The following is a 26,067-nucleotide window of genomic DNA, read 5'->3' as shown; positions in this document are numbered from 1 at the left end:
TAGAGGCCTTGAGACTTCATAGCCCAGCACCACTCCTGTTCATCCTCTGCTTCCTGACTGTGGACTCAATCTCAGCAGTGAGCTTTCTCCTCCTGCCCCCATGCCTGCCCCAGCATGGTGGACTGTGCTTCCCTAGACCTGTGAGACAAAATAAATACTTTCCTAAGCTGCTTCTGTGGGGCTATTCCATCACAGCAATAGAAGATACTAGGATATCAGACAAACTGGACATTTGTCCTGCCTTGAACGTGGCCCTTTGTATCCCTGTCCCCATCCCTCGTCCTTCATGTCTTTTGACCAGGACTCTTTCTCCAGATGGTGCCTTGTCTTACACCTGCAGGCTCCTATGCACCTGTCTAAGCTCTTAAATGTACCACACAATTGGTTGACGGGGCAACACACCACAGCCTGTGTCTAACACACCCTCTTCCTGTCCTGCTGGTGATACCATAGCTCAGATCAGCACCAGTCTTCATCACCACACACCCTCAGTGGTGGGGCAGTATTCACCCACAGTCAGTCCTGTCCTGATAGGTTTGTAACACTGTTTCTGGGGAGATGTGAACAAGTGTCCAACTCACCTTACACAGAAAACTGAACAGATGACAGAGGGATGTAATACCACCAAAATCCCAATTAACAAACGTAACAGTTTATTGGGGTTTCTTACATGAGCAGGCACAACTCACAGACAGCAACACCTCTGGAAACCCCCTCCCATCAAAACTGGAACTCTGGAACGTTCTGCTCAACAAATTAAAGCGTCTCCTCTCCTCAGCAGTCCCTGCTGCTTCTGTAACCTTGGAGATGCATAGCCTTGTGAAACTGGTCAGTTTCAGGAACTTCCTGGGACTAATGCGTTGTTGTCTTCCTGAGTCTTAACTAGTCTCCCTTTAGAACTTTCTGAGTCTGAAGGAGCTTTCCTCCAAGAGGGAATGTTTCATAAAAACATTGACAGAACCTTTTTACACGGAGGCATGTGTACGTACATTTGCCAAGAAGGCAGACTGGTCCACCTCATGTTGGTTGGATTCAGATTCCCCCCAAGGAACTGACATATTCCTGTAATTGGAAAAATGCACAGTGATTTCCTAATGGTTTTTAATTTAGGAATCATGTATATGTTTAATCAATTAAACTGTGCTAGTTAATTATGTTTCCAGAGGAGATGAGTAATTGCTTCAGTATTTAAAGTTCTCTTGGTAGAAATTCATTCCATTGGGCAGTTATTTCTCTTTTTATCTGTTCATGTTTATTAATCAAGTCACTTGGGGCAGTGCATGCCATCTCCATCATGGTGGTTCTCAATCATTGTAGGGGAACAGATCTGTCCCCAAGGTGCATTTAATAATGTCTAAAATCATTTGATTGTCACGAGTCAGGGTGTAGCCAACGAGAAAGGCCAGGGATGCTGCTGTTTGTGATGTACAGGGCAGGCTGAGACCAGAGAATTATACAGGCCAAGTGCCAAGGGTCAGAGGCGGGCGCTGGGTAATGAAGAAAATAATCTGCTGCCTCACAGGACGCCTGTGTCCCTGGGGGGAGCGGTGTGTTCATTCCCTGGACGCCACTTCTACTCAGTGATTGGCTAAGTGGTTGGTTGTGACCATCCTAGCTTTGTAAATGGAAGGAGCACAGTCATGGTGTGCTCCTGTCTCATATTTCCTCAGTCCCTTCTTCCCCCAGTGCTGCCCCACAAATAAAATATGACTTTTCGTCACCATCCAGGTGGGAAACAGCACCAGTCTTGTGTTTCTTTCTTCCTGGAGAATCTTCGGGTGGTTTCCAGGCTCTAGGAAAGCCCTCTCCCTCCCTCCCTCTCAAGTCACATCTGCATTGCTGTGACTGGCTTGCTGTCATTGTCTCTCTGGCTGTATATCTCCTCTTTTGTTTACTGAAACTGCGGGAGCTTAAAGTATTCCCATCTCGCTGCAAATTTTAATATTCAATGAATATCTGCTATTGTCTAATGCTGTAGTGCGTGCAATGTGACAGTGTCTTTTATTAACTAAGTATGAAGTCTTTTTTTTTTTCCTTTTGGCAAGGAAACACAACCTCACCACGGTTCTGTGCTGACCTCCACAGGTTTACCCGAGGATGATGGGTGCTCAAGGCTGTGTCTGAGTGGTACGGGAACCTCATCATTTCAGAGACATCGGGAGAGTCACACCACCCAGGTATGACACCGTGTTCTCCTCCATGCAACAATGAGTGAAATTAAACCATGATGCACAGTCACTGAGTCATGATCACCGGTCTCCTTCCTGGACTGAGAACTGAGATTGTTTTCTTGTCCATCTATGGTCCTTTGTCTGAACATTTCTCTCTCTTCTCCATCTCAGCTGTCTGCAATGCTTGCTTGCTTTGGGAAAAGAACAATGTCCCAAACAGCTAAGAGCTAGCATATTTCAGTAGAGAATTATAGACATCATTTTGCTATGGTACTTTAAAATCACTAGATAATGGCAGTGATGATATGAATCCTTCTGACAGTGATGCTGTTTTCTGCATTTGCCCTGCGTTAGAGTAGAAGGTTGCAGTGACAGGATCTTGGAAATAACATCTGGATGCCCATGCTCTAGTTGCTTGTTGTTCAATCTCAGACCCTCCAAGTTCTGCATAATCAGCTCCACTTAAGATACTCTATGTGGGGTTTCCAAGATGGCTCAGTCAATAAAGTGTTTGCTTGTGCAAGCAGGAGGACTTAAATTAGATATCCAGGACCCAGAGGGAAAGGTGGAAGTTGGAATACATGCTTGAACTTCACTGAAGGGGCAGCAGAGATGGGCAAATCCCTGGGGCTTGCTCACCAGTCAGCCTTGCCTCTTGGTGAGTACTAGGCCAATGTGAGACCCTGTCTCAAAAAAACGAACTCAACATCTCCCGAAGGACAGCACTGAAGATTGATGTCTCCCTTCTACAGGCATGCACAAAAGCATACGTGTGCACCTGCACACACACATGCCCACATACAACTTTACACACACATGCTCACACTCATACAAGCACAGGCACTCATATAAACACCGCACACACACACACACACACACACAAACACGCATGCAAGACACCACTTATTGAGAACATGTTTAAATTAAAAATCCTGTGAGTATGTCCTGATTACATGTTCATGTTCACCATCTGACCTTGGAAATTGCACCAAAGCAAAGATTATTCTGGAGGAAGTAAAATATTGGTGCTTTTAGAATGCAATAGTACCCAGGATGAAGTAGTCTTGTCCCAGTGAGGTTAGCCCTCTAGATGTGTTTGATGCCATGTAGCCACAGCCACATTATGAGCTGAGATTTTTGTAAGTAGCCCTGATGAGGTGGTGTGGGAAAAAGATCAATAATTTTAATCTTAGAAATGAGTCTCTACCGAAGGCAGTCTGCGGAAATCACTTGTACTGATCTATAGGTGCCCAAGCGAAAAGAAAATGCTGATTGGCGGGGATAACTAATCATCCTAGTCTCTCCTGTGTTCCTGAGTGGTGCATCCGCTTTACCCTGCAAACACTACAGACGCCAGCATTCCCTGCCCTGAACAGGAGCTGCCCGTGTCAGAGCTGACACACAGTGAGACTCTGCCTGCCCCGCCCTCTCTCACCCATGATGCCATGCTCCCCCAGAAAGGAGATAGCTGGAAGCAGGCTCGTGACTTGAGGTCGCTGGGTCTTCCTGTTCATTCCTGGGTTTAGCTAAGAGACAGAGAACATTAGGGAAGGTCTTGGGAATTGTCTCCATCTCCTGTTTTCAAGGAGGCTTTTTTCAAATGTGAACCCCTTCCCTGGAAGAAGTACTCAGTCAGCTTACCCTGTCTCTCCAAACATGGAAAAACCACACAATCTCTGTTGTGCTGACTGTAGGCGCTCAGTGGTAGCAGCAGATTCCGCACTGGCAAGAAGCTGTGACTGATGGGACACTGTGGTTTAACTGCCACATGTCCCCAGGATTTATCTCTTCCCTGACATTTATAGAGGAAGTATGCACACAGCGAGACATGCCGCCTTTTAGATTTTCTGCCAGAACAATTTCACAGGAATTCAGTACCAGAAAGTGCTGAAGTTACTGGTCCTACAACAGTGGGATTAAAGTGAGCCCCCAACAGAATCCCTGTTTGTGGATGTCTGGGTTTTTATAATTAGTGTCACCAGTGATGACGATGATGATTATGATAATAATAATAAAGATAAAATGCATTATAAAGAAGAGAGCTGGTCACTTGCCAAGGATCAGCTGCCAAGTTAAGACCACATATCCCACTTTTAAAAGGAGTTTAGGGTGGAGCGCTAAGGGGGAAGTGAGGCCCTGTCTCGCCTCTCCAGCCGCTTGACCATGTGGTCTGAAGACCACAGTGGGAAGTCATGCTCTTGTTTGTTCAATGCTTGTCTCTATTGCATCCCTCGCCTATTTTGGTGAGCCTTGAGAAACATGCTCCCTCTTCCTTCCTCTGCTTCTGCAGCGAGGCAAGCACTTGTGAAGGGCAGTGAGTTACTCTCTACCGTAGGTAGTGGGCCAGAGACCTAAAACACAAGGGATGAAAGGCCTAGATGCAGCCCTTTGGAGGCTTCTGGGGGGCAGCAGAGGGGTGTTAGTCAGAAGTCCACGACTCACCTGCCCAACCTTTTCTTCAGACTCCCCGGCCTTCTGCTTTCCCAAATAGCCCTACCCGCTGACAAAGCCCAGAGTTCATTTCTCATGCCTGCCAATGCATCTGACTGGCACACTAAGTTCATTGTTACTAAGAAATCCATTTACATTCAAATGTGTCTTTGTTACACTACGTGTACGAAGTCACTAAATTTATTCTGTTTGGTGCTAAGTGTTGACTCCTGTGCTGTGATGGAAAACACGCATTTTACTACTGATCTGTACTCCCAACCCTTTTCAGTGTGTGTGTGCGTGTGTGAGTGTGTGAGTGAGAGTATGAGTGTGTATGTGAGTGTGTGAGTGAGTGTGTGAGTGAGTGTATGAGTGTGTGTGCGTGTGAGTGTGTGAGTGAAAGTATGAGTGTGTGTGCATGTGTGACTGTGTGAGTGAGAGTATGAGTGTGTGTGTGAGTGAGAGTATGAGTGTGTGTGCATGTGTGAGTGTGTGAGTGAGAGTATGAGTGTGTGTGCGTGTGTGTGAGTGAGAGTATGAGTGTGTGAGTGTGTGAGTGAGAGTATGAGTGTGTGTGCGAGTGTGAGTGTGTGAGAGTATGAGTGTGTGTGTGATTGAGTGTGAGTGAGAGTATGAGTGTGTGTGAGTGAGTGAGAGTATGAGTGTGTGTGTGAGAGAGTATGAGTGTGTATGAGAGTATGAGTGTGTGTGAGTGTGTGAGTGAGAGTATGAGTGTGTGCGTGTGTGCGTGTGTGAGTGAGAGTATGAGTGTGAGTGTGTGAGTGAGTGTGAGTATGTGAGTGAGTGTGTGAGTGAGAGTATGAGTGTGTGAGTGTGTGTGTGTGAGAGTATGAGTGTGTGAGTGAGAGTATGAGTGCATGCATGTGTGTGTGTGTGTGCACGCACGCACATGAATGTAGAGGTCGAGAACACCTTCAGCTCTCATTCTTCAGGTGACGTCCATCTTGGTGCTAGGCCAAGCAGTGAGTACCAGGTATCTGTCTGTCCATCCCTAGAGTTTGACGACAAGCGCCCCCATTTTCTTATGGGTCTAGGGTATTTGAACTCAGGTCCTTTTGCTTGCAAGGGAAGTGTTTTATCCACTGAGCCAGTTCCCCTGACCCTTACCTGTTCTTAATATAAACTTACGACAGCACCAGAGCCTTTGTCAATAGCGGCTGTTCCTTTCCTAGAGATAAATAATACATCATCTCTCACTGCAGCTTTTTATTAACTTGTAAAATGCAATGCCTTTGCACACGAACAAGGAAAGCTAACTTTCGATTAAAGTAGTTGAAGATCACAGAAACAGGGGCTGCAGTCATTTCCAGTCCTGTAGAGCCCCTGCATGTTGGTGTTTCAGTGTGTTGGTATGTCTGCGTGTCCTGTAACGAGACACAGAAGAATGTTTGCATAGCCCTAGGCATGAATGCATAGCCCTAGTAATGAATTACGGCAGAACTGCACATGCTGGTTTTTGGAGGATCTTGTAGATGAACAGATAGATTTTTTTTTTAGGTTATAGAGGAGTTGCAGGCTTATTTGGGAATTAGGCAGCACTTGCAGGAATAATATGACATTTATCTACGTACATTTTAATGAGATTTGAATAATTTTCTTTAATTTTTTGCTACTTGGCATGATTCTGTCTCTTAGAAGTTAAGGCTGGGGAGGAAGACTCAGCAGTGAGTGTAATGCTGGTGCATCTAGCCCAGAATAACTCTCTCTCCTTCTCCTCCTTTCCCTCCTCTCCCTCTCCTCCTTCCTTCCACTCCTGTTCCTACCCCCAAGGACCCTCCTCCCTATTGCGAGCGTGCCCAAACCAGGGGGCCTAGAACCCATCCCAAGAAGCCAGCAGATAGAGATACACACAGCACCACACGGAGGTGTGCGCACAGGATGACAGCAGAGGAAATAAATTTCACCAAACATCTGTTGTGCACTTTGGGCATGAGTGTAGCCTCCTATGCATGGTTAAGGTGTCCACACGGGACACTGTAAGGGGAGATGTTGCTTTTTTTCCCCTTTCCATCATGTCTTATTTACATTCACAGGCTCACTTTGCACCAACACCTTTTCCGTGACCTTGCGGCTCCCCTCCACAGTTACTCTGTGTGCTTTGTTATCTTTTACTTTGATGATGGGCACTTGCACACGGGGACAAACTTTACAGAACATTTCCTTAGCATTTCAAAGAATGTACAAAGCTACTTTGAGCATTGGCCGTATCCAAACACCCATCACAAGAGATCATTGATGGCTTTTGATAAATGCATTGCAGGCCAGCTTCTGTAACCTTCATAAATACCTTGTCCACCCCTGACACAGCCGCTGGTGGAATACCAGACTGGGATCAATAGAGAATCGACCCAAACCAAGGAGCAAATTGTTACGTGGTTTGCTTTACTGAACCGTCAAAGAAGCCTTTCTGTAATGTCATGCATCAACAAAATGAAGACTAGCAGGCACTAAATAAACTCAATGTTTGCTTTCTATATTCATTATATTTGCGGTGTGGACTGCTGGAAATTGTTCTAGCACAGACTTGAAACACACCGTCAGGTGAAATAAAGACATGTAGACATGTTTGGTTTAAACATCAAGGCACCTCTAAAGCCTGTGACGTAGAAACTAGGCTATTCTTACAAAAGGAGCTGGCTACCTGTCTGTCTTCGTCATCTTGTTGTCTGTCTGTCCATCATCTATGTATCTATCATTAGTCTTCTTATCATCACCTATCTGTCCGTCTCTCTGTGTATGTCTGGTTATCCATTTATCTGAGCTATAAGCAGAAGGATACATAGACTAGGAAATGCCTTCCCACACCCCAGCTGTCAGGGAATCAGTATTCTACACCCGTGACTTACATGTTGTGTGTGAGAAATGAAGACAGTAAATTACTTTGATGGTTTGAGTGAAATGTCAGGGCTCGCCTCAGGGGCAGGCCATGCCCTGGTTAGATAAGTAGAAATTTGAAAAAAAAAAAGTAAATCCTGTGTTTTGTATTTTTGTGCTGTTCTCCGTGTATCACCTGAATATGATAAAATTCATAGTATTTTGTATTTAAGATATTAATCTTTTATTACCAATGAGGTGAATTCAGCTGTAAAAATTTTTTTAAAGAACAAGAATGAGCTATCAGAGGAGTGACAATGTGTGCAAAGAAAAACAGACCTATGGTGTCTGCACACTGACCATCCCTGCTGGAGAGCAAGTGATTAGCCACACATATGTATAGGGAGCAATGATGCCGCTGAGGACACATTTATGTTGGTATATACATCCTGACAGACATAATTACAATATTAGTTCTAGAAATTTATTAGAATATTTAACTAAAAGGGAAGAAAAAAATAACTAATTAAGAATTAAGAGCTGCCAATCCGTTAGCTTGCAGGTATAGATTAATCTTAAATTATTAAAGAAGATACACGTGACATGAGCGGCCTGTTACCTAGCATTTTAGAGGGGCTCCCAAAGAGGATTGTCACTCCTGTCATGAACTGGTGTCTCTCTGGAGTCAGTATTCTAAACACCAGCTGGGCTTTAACATAAGAGAGGACATCTAACATGTAGGAGAATTGATTGGATCCAAAGGACCCAGTACCTAGTTGGAATGTAAAAGAAACTGGTGTGTGTATGTGTGTGTGTGTGTGTGTGTGTGTGTGTGTGTGTGGTGTGTGCAGGCATGTATGTGCAGGCATGTATTTGCACACCAGTGTACACACACACACACACACACACACACAGAGAGAGAGAGAGAGAGAGCACTTTTGGTGTCTTCGCATATCACTCTCCAGTTTTTGTCCTTTATTGTGTGTGTAAAAGTCTCCCTCTGACCCTAGAGCTGAATGGCCAGCATGTCTCTAGAATACTCTTGTCTCCACTTGTCAGTTGTAGAAGTTACAAATACGCATAGCCATGCATGCCAGGTTGGGAATTTGAACTCAAGTCCACAACCAAACTCGTTTCCCACTGACCACATCTCCAGTCCCATATTTATGATACTTTTAACCTTTTTTTTCCATTACAGAGTGTTGTGAATTTACTTTGCTTAGAGCGCAGTGGTTAGTTAAAACACACCACTTGGATGAGTGTTAGCATTTTGCTGCTTTAGCTTTTGAGCTATGTTTTCAGCGCAATCAATAGTGGAGTTCCTGCTCCCATCCCTCCTGCCAGACCAGAAGTGACTCATCTCTCTGAAGTGGGCAGAGCCCTCTTTGGCAGTTGCACTTCGCCAACTAAATCCATAAATCATACTGTCCCCACAAAACACAGCTGACACTGTGCATGCGTTCAGTGTGCATAAATGCGACACTCCTGCAGATGATTCTGCAACTGTTTTTCTGGCTTGATTGACTGATTGATTAATGTTGCTGCAGTGTTTTGCCTCATTTCGATATGTTGCTGTCTTTTTGGTATTTCAGCCTGAGTGTCAGCTGCAGATTCAATGAGAAACCGTTAGGGTTGAGATGTTCTCTCTGACCCATGGAACGAGATGACAGGCATGCCCTCCAACTTGTCAACCCAGCATGGCTTTTAGCTCCCCCCCCCCCCCCCCCGCAACCTCGAAAGAGACAAACAAAAGGGGGACAGGAAGGGACTAGGGACACAGCTCTGTTTCTGCCCTATGGGCAGTCTCAGTACCCAGCCACCCGGGAACCCAAGGTGAGAGGTCCCATTGGTTCTCGCCTCTGTCCTCCATATGCACACAGCTGCTACATTGTCTGGCGTGTGCTGTGCCTTGGCCCTCAGTTCACCAAAGATGCGGAGATGGTGGTGTTCAGTAACCAGCTAGGATTTTAGGTGTGAGCCAGTCTGTTCCACTTTGAGTTTTTCTCAAATCCAGTTAGTATTTTTTAGTAAAGATTGTCATGAAATTCCTGAGATCACATCCATAATTTGACAACTTGGTATAGAAAACTATAAAAAAAATTCCATGTTTTTGCTGTTACCAACTATGGAAGGATATACATCTGGGATTTGCCTCTCATTCTTAATAAGGGGGAAACAGCCTGCTGGGGGTCCCAGGAAATGGGGGGCTGAGGTCTGTGCCTGGGAGCTCCTAACTGTGTCCTTTACTGCTACTTTACTCCCTAAAATGCTCAAACCCATCTACTCACCTCTAAAAGTGCTCTCCACTGGCAGATGCTTAGTTTAACGATTTTACTCTCGCTAATGTGGTAAATGCGTCTTGAGACAAGTTGTGTTTTCCTGGTTGTTTCCGTTTTCATGGACCCTCAGAGCTATGTGTCCAGATCTGCTCTGTACCTGTGTCCTGACAGGCCTCTGTCTTTCCTGATCATGTAAGCCTAAGAAATTCTTGACATATTCTGATTAGCGCTGCTTCTCAGTGTCCTGTGTGCTCAGCACTTGGTTTTGTATCCCTGCTCAGTTGATTACTAGAGGATTGCCTACTGGCTAGCCGCTGACTGTCTGTCTGTGGATTATCATTTGGCTAGTTACCATTCTCTCTCTCTCTTTCTCTCTCTCTCTCTCTCTGTGTGTGTGTGTGTGTGTGTGTGTGTGTGTGTAAACCAACTTCTGATATTCCTAATAAAAAACAGTGTCTTCAGTTTCCTTCTGATTGCTCCATGCTTCATCATGTTAACTTTTATAGGCTTTGTTTGCAACTTTGTCTAATTGAAAACAGTCTCTAGTTCCTCTTGGGACTTTGTCTCTGGACAATATTGTGCTCTTTCCAAATATTCAGAAACTTCCTGTTTCTGACTGACCCTGTTTGGATCTGAGAGCGTACCTTGTATTATTTCCATTCTCTTAAATGGTTGGGTTTTGTTCTGTATTGGGGAAACTTCCCAGTGTTCTGGAAGAGGGAGTATACTGTGACTAAACATAATTTCCTGGAAGTAGCAATCAGATCCAGCTACCGAGAGGGCTCAATTCTGTCTTTTTTCTCATTTTCTGCCTGTTATTGAGCAAAAAGTAATAAGCCCCAGGTCTAATTACAGCAGCACCTATCCTGTCTCCTGGTTCTAGAAGGTCTGGTTTGGGCCTGGAAGTAGCAATCAGATGCACACACTGGGTTCTGTCTTTTTTCTCTCATTATCTGTCTGTTATTGAGCCCTTCTCTGCATTTTTCTTCCTCTGTGTAGTTTGCATGCCTGACTTTCCTGACTCCACTAACGGATGTTCTTGCGTTTCCTTCTAGCTGAACTGCAGTCCTGGAGAGGGTGTCCCAGGAGTGGTTTTCTGTGCTGACCCTCTTTAGGCATCCACCTGTGGAAGTTTGTTGATGACTCAGTGTGATTAGCCCTTGCCCTCAGGGTCTCCATTTTTGTTGGTCTGTTTGAGAAAAAAAAAAAGCATTTTTTTGTTTTTCAAGACAAGGTTGCTCTGTGGCTTTGGAGGCTGTACTGAAATTAGCTCTTGTAGACCAAGATGGTCTGGAACTCACAGAGATCCGCCTGCCTCTGCCTCCCCAGTGCTGGGATTAAAGGCATGTACCACCAACGCCTGGCAAAAAAAAAAAAGTTTACAGTAATTTCTTCATGCTACCTGCAAAAATAAAGATCTCTTTTGCTGATTACATATAGCAACCTAACTGCTTGGGCTTCCAGTTTAGATCTATGTCTGTGATGATAATTTTCATTTCTCTGATCAGAAAATAGTTGCTCCCTGTGTTTTCAACCTAAGGCCACGCTGGCACTGGCTTCTGGGGCAGTGCTAAGAACATTGCCAGAAATGTCCTCTGTGCTTGCTGTGACCTTCCAGAGTCTTCTTTGACGTCATCATTCTTTACATTGCCTCCCTGAGTACCCTTCTGTGCAAGCGGGGAGGCTACCTCTGCAGTGTTGTGCTTATCGCTGTGTTATGCAACCTGCTTGGTTCCTTTACAAGTGTGCACATGTGTGTCTGTCTGTATGTATATGTGCATGTGTGTATTGGGGAGGGTACCTCTTGAGGGGTGTGTGTGTGTGTGTGTGTGTGTGTGTGTGTGTGTGTGTGTGTGTGTATGTAGTGTGGTGTGCACATGCTCAGCCTGGTACCGTTAAGGACCAAATGCATTTTAATTACTTTTGTATTGAAAGCACACACCAGCCAGCACTCAATAAATTGCCAGCTCAATTTAATTGTCAACCAGTGGCAGTCCTAGAAGAATTAAGGCAAATAAATTGATGTAATATCCCATAGCTTTATTAAATATTTTTTCTTTAGGCCCATGTTAAAAAAAAAAAACACCAATAAACTTAGTAAATAGGACACTCACACTCTGTGTCACCATAAAGCCTGTAATGGCTGGAATTGGAAAGCCACATGACGTGAAGGGATTCAGAAGATCCGTATTTTTACTGCTGATCATAATTATGTAATTATATAATAATGCACTTATCCATATTATATCATGCAGTTTAAGGCACATGATTGTGTGTGTGTGTGTGTGTGTGTGTGTGTGTGTGTGTGTCTATATATACTATGGTGGATTGCATTAAAAGGTATATTTAGAGACTTACTTGTTCATTCACCCATTTTCTGGTAAGTGTCCACAGAGGGTCCACTGTGCTGGACACAGGCCTGGTATACTGAGTAGCCTGGTCTGCAGAATAAAGCCCCTTCCGCCCTGCAAGCTCAGTTCCAACAGAGGAGAGCACAAGCGCTAAGCAGTATTTAGGTGAATTGGATAATCCACCAAAGCAGGAGGCCAGGACCATGGTAGAGCAGGTACTTTGTGGAGGCTGTGAGTCAGGGGACCCAGTAAGGGGGGCATCAAGCACAGACCAGCCAGGAAGCCAATAATGTCGTCTGCGCCTGGTGGAAGGAGCATCCAGAGGAGACGAGCCAGAGCAGCGGGTGCTGGGTAGCTGGGGAGAAGTGATCTCTGCTTCTTTATTACATGAAGTTGGAATTCCCACAGTTACAACGTAGGCCTCGAGAGAGGAAGGAGGCTGGCTGCAAAAATGCCTATGATGACTGGATTTATGTTGACTTTCCTCAAAGCTGGTCAGTCAACCTTGAAAACTGCAGAGGAAGAGGCCAGCTAACGCATCTAGGTGGGGGAAGTAGGCTTAGGCTGCCTTCCTCGGTCTTCTGAGGACAGTGGGCGGGGCCCTGTTGGTCCTGGCTGCCCTCCCTCACTTGCCTGGGCCTTACCTCTCTACCTCCTCATTCGCAGTTCTGTTGTTTCTCCAAAACTGAATCTGAAGTGCTATTCCACGGTGGATAGGGCTTTCACAGCTCTGTGGTTTCACCATTGGAAGACAGGTGTGAGCAATACATGTGCACCCAAATGACCTTCCCATCCTTCCAATCTAGCTCAAACCCTACAACCCCAGTCTTCATGTTGCCTCAAGAACTGGGGGGGAGTTGTGGGGGGCAGGGGAGGAGGGAAAGGAGAGGGAGCTGGGATTTACATGTGAAGCAAGCTTGAAATAAAAAAGGGGGGGATGATAAAAAGAACACATTCTCATCCATGTTCCAACAATAAGTACATAAACAAATTATTGGAGATTATTTTTAAAAATCTATTTCATTTTAAGTTGTGTTTGTGTGTGCGTGCATGTGTGTGTGTGTGTGTGTGTGTGTGTGAGAGAGAGAGAGAGAGAGAGAGAGAGAGAGAGAGAGAGAGAGAGAGAGAGAGAGAGAGAGAGGAGGAGGGTATGTGCAGTAAGTACTGGTACCTTCAGAACACAGAGGCTTTGGTCTTCTGGAGATGAAGCTGTAGATGACATAGTTGCTGGAAACCGAATTGGGTTCTCCGTACGAGGTGCATGCACTCTTATCCACGACGGCGTCTCTCTAGCCCTGCTAAATTATTGTTGAGATCTCTGTGTGTGCTTCCTCCACACACCTTGGCTTGTCAAATGCACGTGTGTTTATGCCGTTGTTTTTCCATGGGGCATCTGGAGGGAGATGGGGTATATTTGCTTCTTCTGACTAAGTTTTACAGAATAAACCACAGTTCCTTCCATTTTCGCAAGGACTTAGATATATTTGTCAATTGATTGATGGGAAGGGAAACCTCTTAGAAGATAACGCAACCAGAGCTTGGGAAGGCTGACTAAACCCTGTGTATCTGGATTTGCATTCTCACTTTGCACTTAGAGCTGAGTGGCTTTAGCATCTAAAGATGAATTCTGCAACTATGGAGGGCGCTGATGATATCTAACCAGCTTTTCTCCGATGCTTGAGAATGGTTACTGGAATGATAATGTGGACCTAACACACGGAGACAAGCCCAGGACACAGGGATTCATCAGGCAGCAGGTGTTATTTTGTGGCACGATTGCAGGGAACAGAAACATGCCATAAGGGATGCTGAGTGTATGTGTGCCTGGCTGAAATATCCAGTCTGTGAGAAAAGAGGAGGGAGAGACAAGAATCCATGCATCCAGAATTCCCAGAGCCTCCTGACAGCCCCCAGCACGTAATCTTCATGTGTTAGGCAGGGGGAGGAGGGCAGTGCCGTGGAGGACTGTGGACAAGCCACTAACACAGCCAGGCTTTGAGGGCAGCTGTGGATTAACAAGTCAGCCTCCCTCTGGCTTGTAACAACTCTCTTACCATTCCATGTATGTGTGGATATGCATGCATGTGTATGCCTGTATGTAGTGGATCATGTGAAAGTTGACGGGCTGTCTTCAGTGATGGGCTGTCTTCAGTGGTTTTCTGTTATATTTGCACAGTGTGAAAATGTTTTCCTGTGATTGGCTTAATAAAGAGCTGAATGGCCAATAGCTAGGCAAGAGGTATAGGCGGGGCTTCCAGATAGAGAGAGGATGTAGGAGGAGATAATCCAGGTGCAGAGGTGATGCCAAGGATACGGGGGGCGGCCGGAGGGGGAGTCAGACGTAGAGAATGAAAGAAAGGTAAAAAGCTACACGGTAAAACGCAGTAGGTTAATAGAAATGGGTTAGTTTAAGTTATAAGAGCTAGTTATGAACAAGTCTAAGCTATAGGCCAAGCTTTCATAATTAATAATAAGCCTCCAAGTCATTATTTGTGGGCTGGCCATCCAAAGACAGTCCAACAAGAAAGCTTGCTACAGCTCCCCCATCTTATGTACTGAATGAGAGTCTCAGTTGGAGGCAGGGTTCATCAGCTAGTCTAACTAGCCAGCTCGCCCCAGGGATCCCTTTTCTCTGCCTCCCAATTGCTGAGTATACAGGACAACTTCCATACCTTTTTAGATTTTGAGGAGGTCCTCAGGGTTGGAATACCAGGTCCTCACACTTGCAGGAAAAGCAGTATTGCCACTGAATGCTGTCCTCAATCCTGGGTTTCATCACTTTCAACTGACATGAAGAAACAAGCTTTTTTCCTTAACTGGTAACTTGATGGAAGAAAATCAGCAACAAATTCAAACAAATGTCTACTGAAACCACAGCTGGATATATATATATATATATATATATATATATATATATATATATATATATATAATCATTAGGAATAGTTTTGATTTTTCAGAAAGTCACATCATCCGGATGTGCCTAAGGTCTAGAAACAGTCATGTTTGGTGTCAGTAACACCTTAATGTGCCTTACAGGGAACATCTTCGCCTGTGTTTCAAACTGAGGCCATAAAGGAACTAAATCCCAAGAGTAAATGTCACTGGATTGATGCACAGACAACTTTTCCTGAATTAGGAGGGTCAAACGTGTTCAGACCAAAGCACAGGCAGCATTTCTACTTTAAGATGCATGTTTTGTTTGGTTTGTCTGTTTGCTTTGTTTTTTATATTTTAAGAAATAGAGACACACACTCCAATAACCACAGACTTTCCATGGGGACTCACACTTACAACCTCAACTCCTTGGGAGGCTGAGGACAGAAGATGGTATTTGAGACCAGCCCGGGCTACATAACCTTTCCAAGTCAAGCAGATGGCCAGAGTGAGGCTCCCTCATAGAGACCAACCAGCAATAACTACAAACCACAGTCTCGCTTTATTGTCTCACATGTCTTGAGCCGCACCTTGAAGATTCACTTAAGCATGCCTTGACTTTTATAGTCTGTTTCATTTCTTTCTTCCAGTGTCTTGTTAGTGTCGGGTAGAAATAAGATTTGCATCTGATCTGAAACGTTAGTACTAGGTGTTGGGACACCCGGGGTGCTGCCTTCTTTCAATCCCCCAGCACAAGCCTCTGTCACTTTTGCGTAAATAGTCAATAGGAAAAATCAATTTTGAGATGAATGAACAGCAAAATGACTTCACATCTGAATCATTTACAAAGATTATTTTTATCTTTGAAATGAAAGACTTAAGGTAAATATCTCGGCTACCAATTACTCATTTAGAGTAATTAGTTTTGTCCAAAGATGTACACATCCATAAGAAGTCTGCAAGATTTGAGCCATCTACCTAGCTCACTGTTACAGCATGGCAGGAAGCTGTTGAAAATGAGCGAACAGATGCAGGAGTACTAGCCTCAAGAGGCCTGCAGACCCCGTGTATCAGCCTGTCTCTGCCTCCCCAGTGCTGGTATTAAGGACGTGTGCCACCACCACCTGGTGCCTTCCATAGTTTTAAATCACATTGGAGACTGTCACAACTACACCTAAATTATGCTTACATTGTGACCCCAGTATGGTTCCATATTTGAAGAGATTCTCTTTCATAACAAAGGAGGGAATCTGGTCCACTCCCCAGGGCCGTTTCCTGAGAGAAGCCCTTTCATTGGATGTTGTTTAATTTGGGCATCAGCAATTCTGGGGAACTTTATCAAAGTCCAGGAGCTAGCAATGCCAAGGCTCTACAGCCACTCTGTGCTAATGGCCCATTCCCACAAATCACCTATGCACATCACTCACCCAACCATCCCTCACCCAGATCTGACTGGCTAAATGAATGTGAGCTATTCTGTGACCAAGCTCTGGGCCAGCTGCACCAGCGAGCCCAGGTTCTGCTCTCCAGAGGGCAGCTTCAGGCCACGCTGCCACTCAAGAACAACTCCAGATCCACCATTGTTTCATGATGCCTGTGAAGAGTGAAATCCAGGATCATTACAGCAACACCTAGACACAGTTACACATGTACACAGTTACATATGTACACAGAGTTACATATCTACACAGTTACACATGTACATAGTTACATATGTACATAGTTGCTTATGTACACAGAGTTACACATGTACACAGAGTTACACATGTACACAGTTGCATATGTACACAGAGTTACACATGTACACAGAGTTACACATGTACACAGAGTTACACATGTACACAGAGCTGCAGAGGCCCCCAGGAAACCGCTTCTGTGTCATTTCCCTTTACCAGTTGCTCAGCTAACCATCTCCCTAAGACCCAGATCCCCTGCAACCTTCTACCAAGGCAAACAGTTAAAAACTGAATTCTAGCGAACAAACCTCTCTTGCCTAGCTGTTCTGTGTATGTCATGGGTATCATGGTAAGGCATCCATGGCATTTCCTTAAGTCAGGGCATGTGTTGTGTTTCTAGAGCCCAGGACTGGTCCAAGGGCTCCACGTGTTTAAATGAGACAGGTGCCTTTTATGCCTTGGGGTAACAGTGGTCTCCTGCCTGTTAATGCTGACTCCTCTGTGGTTAGCATTTTCCAGAGAGGGAAGCCAAGGAAGGATGAGTTCTCTCTTATAAATGGTAAATTACATCTGGTTTCAAGGCAGCTGACCCTGAGCCCAGCTGTGGCAGCACCCCTGAATGCCAGTGATCTCTCTCTCTCTCTCTCTCTCTCTCTCTCTCTCTCTCTCTCTCTCTCTCTCTCTCTCTCTCTCTCTCTCTCTCCCCCCCCTCTCTCTCTCAAATGAAATGATTCACTTTCAGAAGCAAAATGGTGATTCTGTTACCAAAATCAGTTTTTCTTGTTAGTGATAATATTCAGCCTATCCAGGAAATATCAAATGGCAGTGAAAGAATCTATGTGTGTATTATTGCTACCAACAGAACATAAGATTGCAAAGGTGGGCAGACACTAGTGCAGGTATTTCTGTGACACTGGGTAGAATTTGAAATGCTTCATTTATGCTCTACTGGACCGAACTGGAGGAACATAACGGCATTGGCTTGTTATTCTGAGATGCCAAAGGGCTTTTATCACCTATGAGGCCATGATACATGGGTTTTGCAATCTAATAAATTTAATAGATCTAAATGAAGCAGATTAAATGTTATTAGCCCCAGAGTGTTTCCCTTTGGGAGTAAGCCTCTAAAGATCATAGTCTTGAAATCCCTCTGTATCAAAGTTGGTTCGGAATGCCTATCTGCCATTTAGACACACCCGTGATCATGGGTATTTTTATAAGAAGAACAATAATGCTGGCGCTCTGGCATCCCTTTTATGCAGCTCTCTGCCAGCTCTCCTTTTATGTCTAATAAATTTCCCTCAATCGCTGCTAATCTCCAAAATAGAATCTAAGGAATGTCCTGTGCTGTTCTCCAAAGAAAGGGTTTATTCTGAGCTCAAGTTGATTGTTAGAAGCTCCAGTCAGGCCTTTGCTTGTCAGAGGACCACCAAAAGTTCTTTGCCTGTTGATTTCAAGATAACATTCCTCTGGACTCTCAGTATCCTAACCATCGGCAGCCCCATTAAGGAAGGGCTTGCTAATGATGTGCATAAGCTTGTGTGCATAAGCTCCCCATTTTATAATGTACTTGGGAATTTGAGTATTTTTAGTAAATGCAGCAAAGCTTTCAAAAGAGAGAAAACTACCCCCCCCCTAAAAAAAAGCAAAGACTAAGGATATTGCTCAGTCAGGGCAGTGCTTACTGTGCACTCACAAGGGGCTGAGTTCAACACCAGAACCCACACTAAAAACAACAAACGAAAACTGATACGCATGGTGCCTGATTGTAATCCCAGCCTGGGAAGACAGACACAAGTGAGTCGCTGGGGTTGCCTAGCCTCCTTAACAAGCTCCAGACCAGTGAGAGACTCTGCATTAAAAAAAAAACAAGGGTGATGGTGTCTGAGAAACAATGTCTGAGGTTGACCTCTAACCTACACACACACACACACATACACACACACACACACACACACAAACTCATACACTTGTCTATATACAGCATACATTCACATGAACACACACATAGGAACTCACAGGAGAAGACACCATGACTCGAGCTGGAGATTTGGGACAGTTTCTGTTGAGTTCCCTCCCAGCAAGTCTCATTGGTGTCTGCAACTGCCTATCATCCCCATGGAGACAGGCACCTGTGTGCTTCCGTGTGTGGTGCCGACTTCAAAGCTGTTCCTTTTGGAGGTTTAACATCTGGCAACTCTTGGGTTGTCATGGAACATGCTGAGAAAGAGCTCTCGCTTTAGCGGAAAGATAGACGGACGTTTGTGCCTGACACAGAGAGAAAGAGGGTACAGCCACTGGGGAGCCCGGTGGCATCTGCTGAGTGGAGGCGTGCGTCCTTTAGCTGGGGTTTTGAGTTTGACTCCTTGTTAGGAACATGTCTCTGTGACAACCTAGTCTTACCTGGCTTTCTCACAGATACAGTGAGCACTTGTTACTTTCTTTTCTTTTAATCAACTCAACGGGGGTCAGGCTTAGCCCGGCTAAGCCAGAAGAGACTCGGCGCCTGGTACCAGGGCTTTTCTAGAGGCCAGAAGGCGTAGACGGAAACCGAGCTCTAAAAGGGTCTCATCCAAAGGAAAGGGTCAGGATTGGAATCGTAGAAGCCGCAAGGGCCTAGAGGAGCTGTGCAACGACAGCCAGCTCCAAGGGAGGAGGTCAGGAAGGGACGCAATGACCCGGTGGGGCCTAAGGAAACTGCAGGATTGCAATTTCAAGGGTGGTAGGCTGGGGTAAGGTGAGGAGGGTCAGCTGTAGCCTTAAGGGCCTTGGCTGGGGTACCTCCGTCTCTACAAGTATCCCTGACTTAGGGAGCTGAAGGGGAGACTTACCCAATCGTTGATGGTGGATGTAGTGTCAAGCGATTGGTGAGCTGGAAGGCGAGTCTGCTGCAGGCCAACTGGAGATGAGAGATAGGGTCCCAGTGCGGCTCAGACCACGAAGGGGAGCACAGGCACCAGGAGAGCCTATCCAAGTCACGGGTAGACTGAAGATGAGGGATAGGATCCCAGTGCGGCTCAGACCATGAAAGGGAGCACAGGCACCAGGAGAGCCTATCCCGGGTTTCGGCACCAAATGTAAGCGTTTCGTCGGGATGGGTCAGGACAGGATGGAACAGGAGTGGGTCAGGTATTCTGGCACTCGGGAGTCACAGAATACCCAGTGTTACACAGCTCAGGTGGAAAGGTATCCTGGAGCTCGGGAGCCAAGGATACTGAGTGTTACACAGCTCAGGTAGAAAGGTATCCTGGAGCTCGGGAGCCAAGGACCACCACGGGTTGCAGTAAGCTTGGCAGCTTACAGCCTTGCCTCAGAGAAAGGCTTCTCCGGTGTGTCAGCTCCGCTCCGGCACGGCAGGACAGGGTCTTCCAGCTGGGGATGTTCGCCTAGTGTAGCAGTTTTGCTCCGCAGGAGGTTTCTCGGGCGAAGTTGCTACAGTTCAGCTCTGCTCCTGGAGAGCCGAGAGCGGAGAGCAGGGAGCCGGGCGGGAGCAGAGTGTAACAACTCCGCTCTGCCAAGGAAGGTTTCCCGGGCAAGTGTTACAGCGCTGCTCGCTCTGCTCTGCTCTGCTCTGCCCAGGGTCGCCTCTGCTCGCTCTGCTCTGCTCTGCCCAGGGTCGCCTTTGCTCTGTCGCAGCCGCAAAAGAAGATCTTCACCCGAAGCTCATCCAAAGGTGTTTATTGGAAGACAGCTGGACCAGCCAAGCTGAACATACACAGGGTTTATATAGGGGTTCCTGGGGTTGGGGAAGTTTTTCCAGGGTAGGGATTGGTCCGATTTCAGTGCTGAGCTCAGATTGGCTAGAGCTCTGCTCCGGGATTGGTTACTTTTTACACAGGATTAGGGTCAGATTTGGCTCTGGTTTCAGGGCCAAAGTGTGTTTCTTTCTCTGGTCCTTTTTAGCCTTTTGGCTCCAATTTTAGGGCCAGGGTACATTTCTTTCACTGACTCTGATTCCAGGGACAAAGTGTGTTCCTTTGGCACTGGTTTTAGGGTCAGGGTACATTTCTTTGGTTCTGGTTGCAGGGCCAAAGTGTGTTTCTTTGGCTCTGCTCAGGGTGTGTTTCTTTGACTGGTCCCTTTTCCCTACAACACACACATAGGAACTCACAGGAGAAGACACCATGACTCGAGCTGGAGATTTGGGACAGTTTCTGTTGAGTTCCCTCCCAGCAAGTCTCATTGGTGTCTGCAACTGCCTATCATCCCCATGGAGACAGGCACCTGTGTGCTTCCGTGTGTGGTGCCGACTTCAAAGCTGTTCCTTTTGGAGGTTTAACATCTGGCAACTCTTGGGTTGTCATGGAACATGCTGAGAAAGAGCTCTCGCTTTAGCGGAAAGATAGACGGACGTTTGTGCCTGACACAGAGAGAAAGAGGGTACAGCCACTGGGGAGCCCGGTGGCATCTGCTGAGTGGAGGCGTGCGTCCTTTAGCTGGGGTTTTGAGTTTGACTCCTTGTTAGGAACATGTCTCTGTGACAACCTAGTCTTACCTGGCTTTCTCACAGATACAGTGAGCACTTGTTACTTTCTTTTCTTTTAATCCCTAGTTCAAACACTGTTTCTGTTCCTTTGTGATAGTTCTCCACCTGTGGGTGTGACCCCTCTAGGTGCCCCACGTCAGATAGCCTGCACAGCAGATATTTACATTGCAATCTGTGTGGCAAAGGAACAGTTATGAAGTAGCAACAAAATAACTTCACGGTTGGGGGTCACCGCAACATAAGGAACTATGTTAAAAGGGTCTTAGCATTAGGAAGGTTAAGAACCACTGGTTTAGTGGTTTGACTGGAGGGTGAGACATATGTGTGCTTCACTCTACATTCTAAAGTATCTTATTGCTTCTGTCACTTTCCTGACATTTCTCTAAGGCTTTAACCTTTCCTTAATTCCTCTGGTGTGTACAGTTACTGTTGACAGACCTGAGTGTTTTGTGTGTGACTTGCAGTCTAGGAGACAGTCCAGCTGCCTAGTTGATGTTTACCTGCAGGCTTGCTAATTATGGTGTTCCTGAGCCTTCAGTTTTACTTTTTTTCCCATCTGAGATCACTTTTTTCCTATATGAAGAAAAACCTTCCTTTTGTGTTTCTGCTAATGCAAGGTATCTGAGGATATTTTTGTTTGTATAACGTCTTTAATGCACTCTGAGTTTTGAAGGCTGTCTCTCAGTTGGAATACCGCCCGTGTTGCCTTGCTCTCTGCCTACCTGTATTTCTGTTAGGAAGTCAGCATCTGCTCTCATTGTAATATGAGCCCATTCTTGTATTCTTTGAAAATTTTGTACATGTCTACAGCACATCTTGATCATATCTACTTCTCAGTCCTGTCTTCCCTTCTCAATGCAGCTCCCCTGAGAATCCAGACTCCTCCATCACACCTCCCTCTGACTCTTGGTTCATTCCATGACAGATAGAAGCAGCCTGCCTTCCCAGACATCACCTGCAAAATTACGCCACTTGCACATCATCCTGGAGACTGGCAGGAATACCAAGGGTCCATCCTGCTTTGGGGACCTTTTCTACAGATGTGTTGAGATTGTGGTGGGGTTGGGACAGTCAAAGGAGTCCAGGGGCCCAGAGATGGTCCGCAATGAGGTGTTTCTGCCACCCCGGTGACCATTTACTATGTGATATCCACTCATTTAGGAAATTCCTTCTGCTAAAAAGGACCCCGGCTGAGCTGAGACTCTGAATACAGATCTGACCTTCATGATCGCCTTGCATGGATATACAACCCCCTTGGGTGTGGGTGCAGGCTTGGACAAGGACCGCTGGTGAGGTCTGTCTTTCTAGGCAACTATCTCTGTATCAGAGTCGCATTCATGTCCGACTGAATTGTGCTCTCTGGATAAGGTGGAAGCAGTGTAAGGCATTTTGGGGCCTGGGAGATGGAATGAACCTCTGATTTCTCCCAGTTGTCCCCCAGGACTGTCTCTCTGGCTTCTAGTATTTCATTCTTTTTAAGAATTGTTTTCATGTTATAATAGCCATAACATGGTGTCTGCAATCATTGGACTAACAGAGTTCCAGTTGCTGGAAGAAAAGAGATGCCCCTAGCAAAATAACCTTTCTCCGTAGTGCCCAGGCTGAAGTTGGGGCAGCCATGGGTCAGTTTTCAGGAACCGTTGTAAACCAAGTGGAAGCAACTAATGTCATTGCATATTAGGTGCTGTCCTACAAAAGCTGGGACGGTGCATGTGTTAAAAGGCTTCACCATCTGAGAGAGTGCCCAGGACCTGTACAAATGTATCTGCTTCATCGTCCTACATGGGTAATGTGGCTTAGACACTGACCCCAGCAGGTGGCAAGTGTGTTTGCAGTCACAGCTAGCCTTCCTCCAGTGAGCAGCATGTTAATGCCTGCCTCTTATTATACACCCATGTGTGAGAACTGTTTTGGTACCAGCGTAGCCCAGTTTAAGCAACTGTTCCAAGTAGGGGATCTGTCCTGGGGCTACTTACTGTATGTGGTTGAGATGGAATGTGTCACCCTGATAGTCACATGTGTCTGCTGACTGTGTGTGCAGACGGATGAGGGTTTCCCATAGTGGGGTAAAGCTTGGGAAGTCTCGTTTTTAGGAGCAAATTCAGGGAAGAATTCAAGAGAAAATACAAGCTGGCATAGGAGTGTTTGTGAAGTCAGGGAGCACAGGGCAAGTTGACCCTGCTTCCTCTCCTGCTGTTGAGAGGCGTGGTACGTGGGAACCACGCTGTGTGTGGCTCCTGATGAGGATGTCACCATCTGCAGGAGGCCGCCTCTGACTCCCGGGACCCACACTGTTTCTGGTGGCCTTGCAGCTTGAGGTCTGGAAGGCCACCAACTCTTTGCACCCCAGCCTTGCCCTTCCTCTGCACCCTGGCAATGCTGTCATAGTCTCCGTCACCACGTCTACCCGGCTTCTTCTCTGTTGCTCCAGGTCATCCATCAGCTGAGGCTCTCTGAGAACGAAAGCGTGGCTCTGCGGGAGCTGCTGGACTGGAGGAGGAAGCTCTGCGAGGCCAGAGAGGGCTGGCAGGATGCCCTGCAGCACCCAGAGCCCCGTGTGCCTCCGCCGCCACCCTGCAAGAAGCCCACACTCCTAAAGAAGCCCGAGGGGGGCTCCTGTACCAGGCTGCCTTCCCAACTCTGGGACAGCAGTATCTGACATGACCTAGACTGCAGGCAGGTGACTGAGCTGTCCAGTGGCAGCAGGCACAGCGCAGGAGGCTGCCTTCTGATGTCTGAGGTCTCCTCTCCAGGCATCTCCACAAAAGCACAGGACATTAATGATAACTACCCAAGACCTCCTGTGTGTGTGCGTGTGTGTGTGTGTGTGTGTGTGCGCGCGTGCGTGCGTGTGTGCGTGGTGCGTGTGTGTGCGTGTGCGTGTGTACGTGCGTGCTCATTGGTCCCTTCTCCATTTCTTGGCAGCACACTGATTTTTAGGGCCGCACTGCTCCCAGATAGCTAGAGAGGTGAGGAGGCCTGTGGGTGAGGTTGGAGGGCAGAGAAGTGGGGAGAGGTCCTCCAGGCAGCTGTTTCTAGAACACTCCACATTTAGCCACTATCCCACCAGTGGCTTTCCTACGGTGCAGCACATAGGATGTATGTTTCGTTTCCTTGTAGGTGTTTGTGTGTCATTAGAAGTGCAAACCCGATGATTGTTTTACATGTTTATTACTGTATTTTATAACTTTATGCAACTGGTGTGTTCCCTTTCTTCAAAATGCAGGTTTAAAAAAAATCATTTCTAGGTGTTTTTTTTTTTAAATCCCACATACTTATTTTTAACCCAAAGCCCCTCAAAGCCCGGGGACTGTGCGTTGCCTTGGCTTTAACTGACCCCTGCAGGAATGCAGGTTGCGAACTAGAGTTTATAGTTCATGTTCCTCCGCTCTTTTCCGCACCCAACATTTCCCTTGGGTGCATGTGGCTTTGGCGCTCGTTGCTTAAGCTTCAACCCCACCCAGCCCCTCAGCTTGGCATAGATGACAGGATGCTTACGGTTCAAAGCATATGGCTTCAAGTTCCTAGCTGGTGACACAAGAGTTTCAACAGTACTAATGAGCAGGCTGAGCCCCATAGAGTGGAGCAGTGCACTGCCCTCCCTAGGAACACTGCATGATTCCCCTGCCGTGTGCCCAACCCGCTGTTGTACGTGCGATGGCCGTCCTTCCCCATGTCTTTCTGCCCACTGTCAGTGAGTTCCGAGCGAGCGGTGGCTCCACCAGCCACCTACCACTGTCCCCTGCTTCCTGGGCCGCTTTCTTCATTTCAGCCGTTGCAGAGCTACTGTGCCAATAAAAGGGTGCAACCGTGTCCCATTGTTTTTGTCATTTGCGGTCAGTGCTGTCTTCTCTGTCTCCTGATCAGCTAGGTAGGAGTGATGGAGCACCTTCACCCCGCCTCCCTTTACAAAGAGACAGCAGCTAGCACAGAGAGGGTGCGCTGTGTGTTAAAAATAAAAAGCTAGGGGTGACCCACAGAGCCACAGCAAGCAAGGCACTAAAGCATCCCAGAACTAACCACCCTGAGCCCTGTCTGCAGCTCTGGATACAGCTGGCCCTGTCGTAAAGGGGGTAGTGGGGATGAGGGCTCTGTGTTGGTGGCTTCGCCCTTGAAAGGAGTGCTCAAGGATTAGCCACTCATTTTATCTAAGAATGAGCTCACCTGGGGGCCATAGCCCCTCCGGGACAGCAGAACAGGCAGAATAAAGCATCATGACTCATCCACATTGTCTTCCAACAGTCATGGAGGTGCTTGGCTGCCCCTGACCACACCCAGACAGCTCCCCTGTCATTTCTTCATGTTCTCTCTGGATCCAGCCCACAGGCTGTGGAGGAGCTAGCTCCTTACCGACAAGACTCCTTTGGCCTCCACTAGTCCTGGTACATTGTAGACTCTCAGTGATCTGGGTTGAGTTGGAATCTGGGATGGTTCCCCACACAGAACAGAGCATGATCTGTCAACGCTGTGCCTGTGTGCAAGGCTCGGACTGTATTGATGTGGTATCTGTTGCCAATATGAACTGCCTGGTTTGGGCTGTCCAGAAAATTACCCTAAGGAAACAGACTAGAAAACAGAGTTCTTGATGTCCACCAGAAAGGCTGAGCTCTGGGCTCTCTTGAGAGTAATGTCTGCTGAGGGGCAATGCCTGGTCTGCAGATAGCCATCTTCTCGATGTCCGTCCATGTGGAAAAGGGAGAGAAGCTACAAAGCTCTGGGGTGTCTTTCACAGGGTCATGACCTTGCCATCCCCCAATGGTCCACTTCCTCACACACTAAGGTCTCAGCTGCAGTGTGTCAACTTGGAGGAAATCTCAGAGGCTCAGTTGGTGGCATTGACAGGCACCCATAAGGTCATTCTTCTATTAATACTGAAATCACAGTTCAGAGTTTTAAAGAAGCCCCTCAAAATATCACCTTTCATTTCTATCATTCCAGGGTGGCACTATGACTTGACACCCT

General features: G+C 46.5%; 1 protein-coding gene and 1 long non-coding RNA gene across 5 annotated transcripts in view; one reads left to right on the top strand and one right to left on the bottom strand.

Annotated features, from left to right (window-relative positions):
• The window catches only part of Myo16 (myosin XVI), a 422,801-nt gene extending 397,883 nt beyond the window's left edge, over positions 1–24,918 (top strand). For both annotated transcript variants that reach the window (XM_040733405.1, XM_040733404.1), the window contains exons 34-35: positions 2,086–2,177; positions 23,537–24,918. In XM_040733405.1, coding sequence (XP_040589339.1) covers positions 2,086–2,177; positions 23,537–23,764 — 320 coding nt within the window. In that variant the 3' untranslated portion in view covers positions 23,765–24,918. The remainder of the gene's footprint in view (positions 1–2,085; positions 2,178–23,536) is intronic.
• LOC121135099 lies at positions 5,814–20,753 on the bottom strand. Of its 3 annotated transcripts, none has more exons than XR_005872285.1 (4): positions 20,731–20,753; positions 14,739–14,851; positions 13,238–13,459; positions 5,814–5,986 (listed from the first exon to the last, which is right to left on the bottom strand). It is a non-coding gene; the product is annotated as an uncharacterized LOC121135099 (long non-coding RNA). The 3 variants fall into 3 exon arrangements; XR_005872284.1 differs by lacking the exon at positions 20,731–20,753 and adding an exon at positions 19,451–19,510; XR_005872283.1 differs by lacking the exon at positions 20,731–20,753 and having other exon boundaries at positions 14,739–14,923.
• Positions 24,919–26,067: the final 1,149 nt, after the last annotated feature.

This window comes from Mesocricetus auratus, unplaced genomic scaffold (assembly GCF_017639785.1).
Source record: "Mesocricetus auratus isolate SY011 unplaced genomic scaffold, BCM_Maur_2.0 Super-Scaffold_100031, whole genome shotgun sequence".
Lineage (NCBI taxonomy): Eukaryota > Metazoa > Chordata > Mammalia > Rodentia > Cricetidae > Mesocricetus > Mesocricetus auratus.
This window is presented reverse-complemented; position numbering and strand designations above follow the sequence as displayed.